Raw genomic sequence first — 13,818 nt, 5'->3', positions numbered from 1 at the left:
GGGTGCACCCTCTGTCATCCTTCAGTATTAAGAATATCAAAGCCTGAAGAGACGAGATGGATGGAGCAAGGTATAAAACCCTTTCAACTTGAACAACTGTACAGTGTGTACTAAACTTTAAGAGGCAACTAAACTTGCAAAATGAACCATGAAACAGCCACTAAACACATGGTATACGGAAAACAATTTGAGCAGAGAGCCAATTCCAATCCCATAAATCCTTAGGGTGGGCGTCTAGACTTATCCGTGGTACTACAGGAATGAAAATTAGCAGGTAAGGAATAATTTTCTTTTCCCTGTACGTACCCAGATCAGTCCAGACCATGGGATGTTACCAAAGCTCCCCCACTTAGGGTGGACCCGGATAGCCCTGCTTGAATGACCCAATTGCCAAAGGAGCTGAAAACCAGTGCCTGTAGATTCAAACGATAGTGCCAAGCAAAGGTATGTAAAGACTTCCAGGTGGCTGCTCGGCATATCTCCTGATGCAAAGCGGATTGACTCTCTGCCCAGGAAGCCGCGTGAGCTTGGAGGGAATGGGCCTTGATGCCCACCGGAGGCTGTTGACCGGCACCAATATATGCTGAGGCGATGGCCTCTTTCAGCCAGCAAGCAATGGTGGGTTTTGAAGCCTTGGCCCCCTTCTTTGGGCCACTCCAAAGTACAAAAAGATGATCCGACAAGCAAAAGTCGTTTGTAGCCTCCAGATAGTGAATGAGAATGCACTTAACATCAAGCTTGCATAGCTCACGGGAATCTTCAGTTGAGAGAGATGGGAGTTGCACCATCTGATTCATATGGAACGTGGAAACAACCGTGGGCAGGAAAGAGGGCACCATGCGCAAGGAAACTCCTGAATCCATGAAACGGAGATAGGGCTTCCCTGCACGATAGCGCCTGAAGCTCCAAAGACCTGCGGACAAAGCAAATAGCCACCAGGAAGACTGTCTTGAGCATAAGATCCTTGAGGGTAGCAGCTCGTAGTGGTTCGAAAGGTGGGCCGCCTAGAATTCGAAGAACTACGTTTTGAGGCTCCATGAGGGACACAGAGCGTGTACTGGAGGCTTAATGTGTTTCACTCCCTTGAGGAATCGGACAATGTCCAGGTGAGAGGAAAGGGAGGTACCCTCCCAGTGCTGAATCAGGGAACCAAGGGCAGCCACCTGCACCCCCAGGGAATTGTAGGCCAATCCCTTTTCCAGGCCCTGTTGCAAGAACGACAGTATCTGAGGTGCTCCACAGCGAGACAGGTACGGAGCCACACCAGGTCTCAAAGTCCTTCCAAACTCTGACATAGGCAATGGACGTAGAGGTCTTCCTAGCCTTGAGGAGGGTCGAGATCACGGCCTCCGGGTATCATCGTCTTCTCAGCCGGCGCCTCTCAAAAGCCAGGCCGCAAGACACACATGATCTGCCTGGTCAAAAAATACCGTACCCTGGCGCAGTAAGCATGGTAGATGTCCAGGCAAAGAGAGCCGTCCACTGTGAGGTTGACCAAGTCTGCAAACCACGACCGACGTGGCCATTTCTGGCGCCACCAGAATTACTGGACCGTGGTGCCTCTCTACTTTTCGGATTACCTTTCCCACCAGGGGCCATGGCGGAAACACGTAGAGGAGAATGCGCTGTGGCCAGAGAAGGACTAAGGCATTCACTCCTTCCGCACCGTACTCTCTTCTGTGGCTGAAGAATCACGGAGCTTTGGCGTTCCATAGAGTGGCCATTAGGTCCAGGTGGGGAGACCCCCCCCCCCCGACTGAATAGAAGTGCCACTGCTTCCTCGGAGAGTTCCCACTCTCCGGGATCTATGCGTTGATGACTCAAGAAGTTGGCTTGAACATTGTCCACTCCTGCAGTGTGAGTGGCCACTAGGCGGGAAAGGTGGACCTCCGCCCAGGCTAGCAACTTGTCCGTCTCCCGAGAAAGGTGATGAATCTTTGTTCCCCCTTGCCGATTGATGTACGCTACTGTTATTGCGTTGTCTGACAGAATCCGAACCGGCTGATGCTGGACTAGGGGGAGAAAACGCTTCAACGCCAGGCATACTGCTCTGGTCTCCAAGCGATTGATCGGCCAGGATGCTTGCAACTCCGTCCACATCCCCTGTGCCGATTTTCGTCTGACAGACCGCTCTCCAACCAGAGAGACTGCCATCTGTAGTGACAATCACCCACTGAGGGACTGCCAAGGTTACTCCCTTTAACAAATGATCCAGGTTGAGCCTTCAGGCCAGACTGTCCTTGGTCCTCTCTAGCAGCAGGAGGATGGCCTGAAACTCCAGAGAAACCTGTTTCCAGTGGGAGAGCAAAGCTCTCTGCAGAGGACGCATATGCACAAAAGCCCAGAGTACCAGATTGATAGTGGACACCATAGTGCCCAGAACCTGAAGATAATACCAGGCTCTGGGAAGAAAGAGCGCAATGAATCGCTGTACCTGGGAGATGAGAACCCGGGCCCGATCCAGACGCAGCAGTACCTTGCCCACAGCTGTATCGAAGTGTGCTCCTAAGAAGTTCAGGGACTGAGTTGGAGTAAGGCTTCTCTTGGAGAAATTGACCACCCGTCCGAGGGACTGAAGGAGATGCAACACTGTCTATCGCTCATTGACACTGGACCAGGGCCTTTGCCTGGATGAGCCAATCGTCCAAATAGGGGTGGACCAGGATTTCTTCCCTCCTGAGGGCTACCACCACTACTACCATTACTTTGGTGAAGGTACGGGGAGCTGTCACCAGTGCAAAGGGCAGGACTTGGAATTGAAAATGCTGTCCCAGAATCTTGAAGCAAAGGCAGTGCTGATGTGCCTTGAGGATGGAAGTGTGGAGATAAGCCTCTGTCAGATCCAAGGAGGCCAGACATTCTCTGCTGTGTACAGATGCTATCACTGAGCATAAGGTCTCCCTCTTCAGGGTTGCTGTGGGCTGCTTTGACCATCTTGAGATCCAGGATCAGACAGAAGGAGCCCTTCTTCTTGGGGACTACAAAGACTGAGTAATGACTAGCTCCCCCTTCCGTCAGAGGAACCAGGCGAATTGTTTCGAGGGCCAGAAGCCTGTCGAGTGTCTGGCGTACTATGAGGAGTTTCTGTGGTGGTCTGCAGGGAGAGAAGAGGAACCTGTTTCTTTGAGGACGAGCAAAATCTAAAGTGTAACCGTGCTTTAGAATATCCAGGGCCCACTGACTGCTCCAAGGTAATCTTGACCCACTCCTCTTGGAAGACGAAGAGACTGCCCCCTATCCTGGGGATCGAGGAGTGGGCTGGCACAACCTCATTGTGAAGATTTGGGAGCTGCCCCCCTGGGGAAGCTTATCCTGGGCTGGTCTTCAGCAATGTAAGGAATGAGACCAGGAGTGGGAATGTGAAGAGGGTGAATGAGAGGCAGCTGTTCTTGGTTGACGGAAACGTCTTTGGCTCTGGAAATGGTTTCTAGTGCAACCGAAGATCCTAGCAGCTCATGGCCGATCCTCCGGCAGCTTGTGGACCTTATTCTCACCAAGTGCCTTGATAATCTGGTCCAGATCATCTCCAAAGAGTAATTTCCCTTTGAAGGGTAGGGAGCCCAACTGGGTCTTGGAGGAGGAATCTGCTGCCCAGTTGTGGAGCCACAGGAGGCGTTTGGCCGAGACTGCTGAAGCCATAGACCTGGCCAGAACTTGGAGCAGGTCATATAGCGCATCTGCCCCATACGCTATCACGGCCTCCAGATGGTCAGCGTGCTGCACTTTGGCAGGAGACAGCTCTTGTGTACTGAGGAGCTGTTGGCCCCATCAGAGTCCTGCCCATTGCATGAGGGAACTACAGATCGCTGCTGTGATGCCCAGAGCCGACATCTTGAATACTCTCTCGATACACCTTGAGCTTTCTATCCTGCATATCCCTTAGGGCAGCACCTCCTGTCACCAGAATGGTAGTTCGTTTTGTCACTGCAGCTACCACCGTGTCCACTTTGGGAACCTTCAGGAGCTCCAGAAAATCGTCTGGGAGGGGGTATAGCTTATCCATAGCTCTACCCACCTTGAGGGAGGCTTCAGGGGAATCCCATTCCCGGGACAGAAATTGCAGTAGCGTAGATGAGAAGGAAAAGACCTCAACGGTGGACGTAGACCTGTGAGCACGGGGTCCCCCTTCTTAGCTGGTAGAGAAGGCCCTGGAGGGTCTTGCATGATATATGGGATGAGCGGATCCAACTCATCCCTCTGGAAGAGATGCAGTAGCTGGGGCTCATCCCCTTCCATCTGAGCCATCCATGAGGGTTCATCCAGGTCTGGGTCGGGGAGAGGGCCTTGAGGAAGAGGAGCCCAGCCCCCCGGAGGATGGTGAACCCCAGGTCCGGAGGCCCTGGAGGATCAGCCACCCTGCTCACCTTAGGAGGAGGCAGCCCTGTTGGATCTTGCTGCTGTCCCATTCTGACCAAGTAGGCATTGTGCATTAAAAGCACAAAATCTGCCAAAAATGGAGGTGGTCCAGAAGGCAGCTGGGGGGGGGGTTTCAGGGGTCAGGATCGGCAGCAGCACTGAAGAACCGGTGTCCGAATCGTCCCCTGGCTGCTCTGGAGCAGTCGGCTCAGAATCAAGGATGGCCGCCGTTCTCACGCTGGGCACGATCGGGGCCGGCCTCCGTGCATGGAGGCGCACCATCACACTCTAAGCAGCTCGTCCTGCCAGCCGCGAGGAACCCTCCCCACCAGGGAGGCATCTCACACAGATCCCCTTGCGGGAGAGCCGGGAACCGGGATCTCCGCACACGCAGCACCTCGAGGACTGCAGCATGGGACTGTGAGCTGAGCTGCTGCCGAATTGCTGGTGAGTGGTTGTGAGGAGCAGGGAAAAGCCCTGTCTGCAGCACTCCTCCTTCTCCCTGACCTGCCTGCATTGCTATTTCCACCACATGAGGAATGTCGCATTTGGGTGGAGGCTGCCCTGAGGCAAAATGACGTCTCAGGGCAGCAGGGTCGGCTCGGAGGAAAAGGGGGAGAGGTTGGACCACCACCTTGCACCCCGGGGCTTACAAATCAAACCTGCAAGTAAGAAAGATACAAAAACTTACCCCTACCAAGCAAATACAGCACTGGAGACTGAAAACAGCTCTTCCTGCAAGTAAGATTGTTGGGCCCTAGCCAAGAGTCTGAGCTTTCCTGGTCTTTTTTTTTTTTTTTTCACTATCCTCTGTTAGCTTCCTTCCTATCTTAAGATGGATCAAGGTTAAGAAATAGAGAAAAGAGCACTAAATTTAGCTTTTCAGAAGTAGTGGGGAACTAGAGTTCAGCCCCTCTCATCTGCTGGAGTCAGAAGAATACTGAAGGATGACAGAGGGTGCACTAGTTTAGATGGGAGCACACTTCGAAGTTTTCTCTGACTCCATCGGCTGGAAGGGGGACATAACCCACTGTCTGGACTGATCTGGGTACATACTGGGAAAACAATGTCTTATTTGATACTTCAGTAATTATTTTTTATACATACACTGATGGCTTCCTGCCACACTGTTCAGTGATAACACCTGAGTCAGACAGAGAGAGAGCAGGTCTCTCTCTCCCAATCCTAGCTCAGTTTTGAATCCATTTCCCCAAGCCCAAACGTATAAGAATGGAGGCTAAAAGTGTGGTGGTGCATAAAGTGTATTGTCTGTACACTGATGGGAGGTGTGAGAGTGGTGGAAGTTGATGTTGGGCTTGTGTGGAAAGCATATGTTTCTGTACATCATGGCCATAGGTGGAAGATCTCTGATGGGTTTGGCTGGCAAGCATGCAGTGCTTATAGATGATTGTTGGACTAAGCTGGGAGCCATTTGAGAACTTGTGTATTTATCAGGCTTGGTTGGAAAATGTGATGCTTGTTCATAGTTACCACTATGGCATTCTTCTGTTGTCACTGTGCCTGTTTTCTTTAGAGGTGGAGCAGCAGTCACTTTGCCTGAGGGATTCCACAAATAACGTAAACATCAGGCAGCATGTGTGTGGCAGGACTCACCCCCGTGTCCCCTGCTCCTAGCCATGTGGGCTAGACACCTGGGGAGGGAGGGAGGATTTACCCTCCCTGCTGTGAAAACCTGTTTAGAACCATTAAAGTTATATCATCTAAGGTTTGTCCAATACATAACAAATGGACAGTTTGCACCTTCCTGATCTCGAACTGTGCTGTTCTAAACAGTAAGTAAACACATTTGGTAATACCCTTCTGCAACAATGATGTAAACGGAGGTTGTTAAAGGAGAAAGTGAAAGTTGATCTTAAATGAAGTTTTATGGAATCATCTATTGGATAAATTGCACTCCCCTCCCCAGTTTAATGGAAATTCTAGTTCTCTAGTGTAAAGTGCAAATGTGTTTACCTCTGAAGTCCTAAAACTTGTCAAATAACTTTCAAGAGAAAGCTTCAAGAAGATACTCTCTTCTGCATATAAATATTATACTTGCATACAAAATGAATAAATGGATACTTCCAGTGTCTGACTACATTACAAAACTCCTGGGTATATACCACTCTCTAAAAGTTCTCTAACAAGATCAAACATTTTACTTGGTCCTTTATATTTACAATAGGTATAATGAACAAATATGCATGATGCTAGTACTGTTTTTTGTTTGGTTGGGGGTTTTTGTTGCTTTTGCTGGTTACAACAGTCTGATTCTGGGAATTACTTTCCGTCTCACTGAGCTATTCCAGTCCCTGCCACTACTTGCACTGTGACTCTAACCATCCTACCTCTGAGCCCAAAACCATACAAAACACAGCACTTTCAAGTGTTTAATGTTTTATAAATAACCAAAGATGGGTGAAGTCAGTCTTAAGAGAATAACGAGCTGCAAAATGGTGCTAGGTCTCCCTATAATTCACCAGCAACCCCACGGATATAAATACCCTGCCTGGAGCCTGAGGAAGTAACCTTTTACACACCTCTCCCTCTGAAGTGCTATAGCTCCACTGTGATCCATCCTATTCCCAAGGGCCATGTTTCACAATCCCTACATACCAGGGGGATGAATTCAGCAGCTCTTCTACAGCCCATCTTGTAGAAGCTAAATTATTGAACTGGATTTTAGTTTCCATTTCTGCTCTAGAATGGCAGTTTTGAGCCAGATGGGAACTAGACAAGGATAAGTTTTTCAAGTTTACCTGAGGATAGTCCAACCAGCTGGAAGGGGTTGGGAAGAGTGCCTCTCCCCTCCAACATGTGCCCTAGTGCTGAGATAAAGCAGTACCTTTATAACACTTCCAAGCTTGTCCTCTTTTCCAGTATATTTCTCCAGCTGAAAACATGATCATAGAAATAGAGGAAGAACAGGTCATCCCAGTCTCTGCAGTGTGTTGTTTGCACTCCACTGGGCAGATAAATGTTGGTAAAAATTAGCCTGAAGAACCTCCAGTTGCCCAGGAAAATAGGAGCTCCACTACTATTGCAACATTCATGATTCAGATACACAGAGGGATAGATGCTGTCTCACATAAGCACTAATGCCTTGATTTTCAGGCTTCTGCGGTTTTTGTGAATTTCTATGCTTTTCTCTCCAACTTTCTTAGCTGCAGGTTTTTGTTTCACAAGTTTATAGCCTGAAACTACAGCCTAAATATTCTCAAATGTGTCTCCTGGTGGGCACAGCAGCATTCTTCTCTACCATCTCTGGACAGGCTCAAGTTTATCATCATGTACTTTAAAGACTACAGTTTAATGCTATCAGAACTCAAATAGCATGTCAACAGAGTAGGATCTATTTTGAGTTAAAATGTTTATACTCTGGTCCTTGCTTGCCACAAGGTGCTCAGCCTTTCAAGATATCCACATGTAATATGCATGAGCTGCATTTGCATACATGACATGCATATTCAGTGTGGATGCCCTGAAAACCTGCCAGACTTGTGCTAATGAAGGACCAGAGTTGCCTACCCCTGCTCTAATCCTTACTCAGGGCAAGGTGTTTTGTCAATAAGAGCTGAAAGGACTCCCAGTCTGAATGCAAAAAAAAAAAAACCCACTGCAGCAGTGAAAAAGTTACCTATAATTTTTATAGATTTCCAGTGTTGCTACTTATAAATGCATCCTAAAGAATCTCAGACAGTTACATACATGCACAATATCTCAACCTCATTCAAACAGTACCAAGAATCAAGTGTTCAGCTAGCACTGGTGTTACAACTGCTATAGGATGCTGTAGGCATCACCCCATCCAGTCAGGGATGGAGAAAGAGACCAGCTCCCAATCCCTTGCAAAGCAATATTAAGCAACTGCAGCAGCTGATCAGTTCCACTGCAAGTCCAGCCTCCTAATCCGCACCCTCTGTTTGTAGTGGTATTCCTTTAAGTATGCCTTTAAGGAGCTGGGAATAGGCAGGTGATCCATGCCGTCATAGGAGGTGCAGTTAGCGATCACTGCCCGGCATAGATGCTGCAGGCTGAAGGGCAGCGTCCGGTTGTGAGGGCTGGAGAGCAGAGGCTCAAAAAACATACAGGTGCTGGGGTCTTTGTAATGCTCCAGTAGGCCTGTCACCGTAGGGGCATGGAAAACACTGGGGTCGTGCACATCGAAGCTAAAGTTGTGGTTCCACTGCTCAATTCGAGCGTGCAAGGAGCGGCCGTAGCGCCGGAAACTGACCGAGAACAGATAATCCTCCTGGGCTGAGTCCCGCAGCAGGAAGGTCCCCTCTGGCTTCCCCTCCAGAAGGGCCTCTGCCTCATAGCGGTCCATCACACCCCAGTAGCAGGGCAGGTTAGTGATGTGCAGCAAGTCTGGTACCAGACAGTGTATGTAATCAATTTGTGTGTGCACTCGGAAGCCATCCCTCTCCTCCAGCCTTTCCATTGTCCCTGAGCTTACGTGCTCTGCTGGCTCCATTTTTGCCTCCTCCTCTTGACGCACCTGCAGTGTGGCACGATTGTCTCCTGCCAGTTCATTCATGCCATGAGCCAGCTTAGGTCCCAGTTTGTAGAGGGGGTTTATCGGTGTAGTGACCTCAAAGGTATGGATCTGTGCATCGGGTGGAGGTTCCACACCCTGCTCAATGCTAATCCTCCTCCTCTCCCGCAATCTGTCGTCCTCGTCTTCCACGGTGCTACAGCTCTCTAGAAAACCACTCTGCTGGGACACAGGAGCTGTGTGCTGCTTTATTAGGTACCACTTGTGCGCTAAGTCTGAACCTGCCGGGAAGGGGCATGTATCCAGCATCAGCTCACTCAGGTGAATCTTGCGATGAGAGGATGAAAGGCTCTGTGGGTGCTCATTGCTGCTTTTGATAGGAAAACACTGGCCCACAGCATCCTGGATCTTCTGCTTCAGTGACTTGCTGGGCAGTTTGCAGAGTTCCAGGCCTTCCAATTCCTGTAAAGAGGCCACAGGCTCATCGGCCAGTGATGGCCGCCTCACTGCAGAAGAGAGTTCTCCAGCTGCTACAGGCTGCTTTTCTGTTGCCTTGCTCAGATGCCGGCTCTTCCTGTTCTGCCTGCTTCCCTCCTCCTTTCTCTCCTCAGACCTGCCCTGCTTCACTTTGGGCCTTGCCCCCTTGTTTTTGGTTTGCTCTCCGCCCTCACTCGATTGTGACATCTCTCAGTCCCAGAACTGTTATTAAAGGTGGGAACTAGCAGTGTTGCTGCCTGGTGTTGTTCAGAGAGGCAGCGAGGCTCAGCAGGGAGTCCAGGTGGACGAACAGGTAAAGCTGGCAGATCGCTCTGTGACACAGAAACCACCTTTTCTTCCTCTGTTTTCATATTCAGAAGGCAGAGTGACAGCAGAAGCTACAAACAAAAATGCAAAAATTACTGGAGTGACATTTAGTCAGAAGTCGTGATGTCCTGAAAACTGAGATGACTGAAAAGACACAATGTCTATAATCTGGGGGGGGAGGAACTTGACAATGGGGCCGAGTCCTATAACCAGAAAACATAGCACACCAAGCCCTTACTTGCATGTCTCACCTCTAATAAAATCCATTTTATTGACAGGTGAGGTGTGTCAGGGAAGAGGGTATCATCTCCAACCTCACCCTTTCCACCTCTTATCTCACACCCTTCGCCCGGGTCCAACAGCTCTCTTTCCAACCTTTTCTCCAACTCTCACCCTAGCCACAGCGCTCATTCCCTCATCTCGGGGTTGCCAATTCATAAAATAAATAAGTTTTGTTTGGGGGTGGGGGGTTTACACACGCATATTTATCCTTTTCAGTTTGTGCAAGTCTCTCTTGCTATGTCGAGATTCATCCTTTTATATACGGAGACTTAATCCCCGGTTCTCGGAGCCTGTGCCCACGGGCCCGACCGCTAATCACGTTTTCATGCACATGTTCATTTTCTATTTTGGTTTACTAACATTAAACAATCCTGCCACCCGCCCCACTCCCACCAACACCCCATGCAGGGCAGTGCAAACATTGGGCCACAGCTTCCGAGAAAGGGGAAATGCAGCGCTACCCACTGGATCAAAGAGAGGCATGACACAGCTCATCACACTCCTGCCCCGGCCCCCCCTCCCTCCCATCAAAACCCCATTCAGAGCAGCGCAGTCACTGAGCCACAATTCCGGGGGAAGGGGAAATCCAGCGCTACCGACTGGAACGAAGAGAGGCATGACACAGCTCATCACACGCCTCCTCGCCTACGTATCCAGAGATTAAAATGGGGGTTGTTTAGTATCTGTTTTACTCACATCGGAGGCCGGTGCTGACCCCTTTAAGGGCAGCCGGCGGGGTAAGGCCGCCGTGAAACCGGAAGCCGGCCGAAGAAAGGCGGCGCAGGTCAGGCCGCCAACTGCTGTTCACGGCGAAGCGGGAGGAAGGCGGAGCAGGAACGCTTCCGCCAGCCCAGCTGCCATCCGCTGTTTGGATAGTGGGGAGAAGGGGGGCGGAAGAGCACAGTGAGCCGGAAGTTCCGGATTCCGTGAAGCGAAGCCAGTCGGTGCACAATAAAATGGGGCCGGCGGGGAACCTATGAGCTGGTGCAACGGAAAAAAGAAGACTCCGGGGAGTCGGGTGCGTGAGAAAATATGATGAGGCCCGCGTCGGACGCTGGGAAGCAGGGAAAGAACGCACTTGACCGAGACAGTTATGATGGGGTGGAGCATATAGAAAGTGTGATGTCATTAGGAGTACATGTGTGAGGGTGGCGTTCTTATGGGGCCCAGAGACCCTCTGTTACGCCTACTACTGCGCATTAATTCGCAGGCCCCCCGCACAGAAATATTCAGGCCGATGCAATACAGGGCCGGTGCTAGCTTTTTTTGCTGCCCTGTGCCAACAATTACTGTGCTTAGCCCCCTCTCCCCCGTTCATTCATTCTCTAGCCATGGGCCATCAAAAAAACGCCCATTTCCCTTCAGTAATACAAACTTTAAAAAGTAACACCATCCCCCTCCCCCTCAACCCATGGCTGATGAAAGGGTATTAGGTGCCCTAGGCGAACCTTATAGCCTTGCACAATGCCCCCTTCCACACACATAGATAAAAGTTATGCATTTATATTTTACATAAAAAAATCAAAGTACAGCGTTCTAAGGTAAAATTATCACTTACATATTTACATGCATTTGCTGTGATGCCAACCAGAAATCCCTGCAAAAAAGACACTGGGAACCTATATGATAAATTGAACTATTGTGATGTGTGTTGGATGTGGACTTGACCCTCCGAAAGCCCTAAAACACTTCCTATTAGGAGAATGCCTCACCTCAGTCACACATACAGAACATAAACAGACTCTCACCCAATACAGATTAGAGCAACGGTAAAATAGAAATACAAATGCGCAGACATAAAATGAATTGGAAACCACAAGAAGCCAGACACTCTAAGCTGTGTAACAATGAAAAAAACAGAACCATCACCCAGTGGCGTAGCCAGAATTGATTTTTTGGGTGGGCACAAGGTTAACATGGGTGGGCTGTAGGCATGCAGGTCTACTAGTTGTTTTTTTACTGATAAATAATGCCAAATTATGCAGCATAGCATTCACATCTACGCCTAAGTATGAGGTTTACTTAATGATACAAACATAATTCACGGTGATTTGTGGTACTTTAGCCTTCTTATTATTACAATTTTATACACGGCTCCTACCTGTCCATAAATTTTGAGAGAGCGGTTGTGTTGCTTATATTTAAATTGCTAACATCTCAAAATATAGATATATATTTTTACCTTTGTTGTCTGATCTTTGTATTTTTCTAATCAGTTGGTCCTGGTCTCTTTTTCCCATTTTTTCCCTTATAGCTCATTTCCTAATTCCTTTTCAGTGTCTTTCTTCTATTACTGTCTTCTTCCCTTCCACACACACACACATACACGCTTTCTCTCACAGACTCCCTCTCACACACTCAAGCTGTCACTCTCATATGCTCCCCCCCCCCCCCACCCCCCACAAGCTCACATTCAAGTTCTCACTTTCTCACCCCTCCCCAGGCTTATATTCTTATACACACACAGACGCACATCCAGGCACCCATTCTCACCCACACACATAAACCCAGACTCCCATTCTCACCCACAAACCCATGTTCCCTGTACGTACCTGGATCAGTCCAGACAGTGGGTTATGTCCCCAATCCAGCAGATGGAGTCAGCCAAAGCTTTGAGGGGGCGTCACCAGGAGTGCTACTACCCCCTCTGCAGGAGTTCAGTATCTTCTGACTCCAGCAGATGCGAGTAGTGAATCCGGGTTGCTCCCGATTACCTCAGGCAGTTTCTTGTATTTCTTCTCTGATTTGCCTTTCTCTCTGCCTACTTCTTCTCTTTGGATCAAGTTTGTTTTAATTAAAAAAAAAAAAAAAAAAAAAAAAAAAAAAAAAAGTTAGAGGGCTAATTGGGAGGCGTGGCTTCCCTCGGTGTCTGTCTTGCTCTCTCTTCTTCTTCTCTCCTGCGAGCGGGGTAAGTGAGTGTGGTTTTGTTTGCTTTTTTCCCTTGCTTGCAGCTGATTTTCGACGGAGGGGCTCGCGGAGGCCTCTAGGACCGGCCCCTCCGCGTTTCTCTCCCTTGCCCGCGGCCATTTTCGCGGCTCCTCGTGGGCTGCAGAGGCAGGCAGGGAGAGCGTCGTCGGCGGGTCGTGCGGCCAGGAGGCCCCCCCGCGGTGCCGTTGTTTTTCATTTCGGGTTGTGCAGGCCGTCCGGGCCCCCTCCCGCAGCGGCGCTCCCGTTCTCGGCCCCCCCCGAGGCTCTGCCGGGTGGTTTATTCTGCCGGCGTTGCTTTTCCTGCTCAGCCCCGATGCCGCGGCCAGAGCGCTGCTCTGCTTGCGGCGAGCTGGGCTCGCGGATCTCGAGGGAGGGCATCTGTGCGAGGTGTCTCCCCGGGGGGGAGGGCACCTCGCGCCCCCTCATCGATTTCCCCCGTTTAGCAGGTCTGCCCGGGCGGCGGGGGCCGGCCCCTCCCCCATTCCTGGCGGGAACGGCGGCCATTTTACACTCAGCACCACCTGAAGGGGAACAGACGGCGTTTGGGACCGGGGATGCGGGGGAGTCCCCGCCACATTTACTCCCGGAATCAGACCCGGAGACGGTCCCACCGGGGGCCCCCCCCCCGGAGCCCCCCTCCGGTAGACAGGGGTTTTCCCCAGAGTTTATACTGTTGCTGCACACCGCATATCTACAGAGCCTTGAGCCTCCCTCGGGACCTCCTCCACTCAAGATTCCGCGGCCCTCCCTACCTGCGGGGGCCCCTCTGTCTCCCCCGGCCCCCCCCGCTCCGGCGGGTGTGGGGGCCCCCCTCCCTCCAGCTCGCGCCAGGCTCCCGGGGAGCGCGGGGACTGCGGGCACAGGACCCGTTTCCCCTGGATCGGATCCGACAGACTCGGGTCCAGGGGACACCACTCCAGAAGGCGATGATCCGCACACACTACGGCTGTTCC

General features: G+C 50.6%; 1 protein-coding gene across 1 annotated transcript; it reads right to left on the bottom strand.

Moving 5' to 3' along the window:
- Positions 1–5,818: 5,818 nt before the first annotated feature.
- Positions 5,819–10,852, bottom strand: LOC115100522 (suppressor of cytokine signaling 5-like). Its single transcript, XM_029619002.1, has 2 exons — positions 10,634–10,852; positions 5,819–9,726 (listed from the first exon to the last, which is right to left on the bottom strand). Exon 2 carries the CDS (start codon positions 9,533–9,535, stop codon positions 8,237–8,239), a length of 1,299 nt encoding a protein of 432 aa, XP_029474862.1. The 5' UTR covers positions 9,536–9,726; positions 10,634–10,852; the 3' UTR covers positions 5,819–8,236.
- Positions 10,853–13,818: the final 2,966 nt, after the last annotated feature.

The sequence above is a fragment of the Rhinatrema bivittatum genome, chromosome 11 (genome assembly GCF_901001135.1).
Source record: "Rhinatrema bivittatum chromosome 11, aRhiBiv1.1, whole genome shotgun sequence".
Lineage (NCBI taxonomy): Eukaryota > Metazoa > Chordata > Amphibia > Gymnophiona > Rhinatrematidae > Rhinatrema > Rhinatrema bivittatum.
The sequence above is the reverse complement of the archived record's forward strand: the minus strand, read 5'-3'. Positions and strand labels throughout refer to the sequence as shown.

Coding starts and splice junctions, on each gene's coding strand:
- LOC115100522 (XM_029619002.1), bottom strand. CDS start 9,535: ATGTCACAATCGAGTGAGGGCGGAGAGCAAACCAAAAACAAGGGGGCA.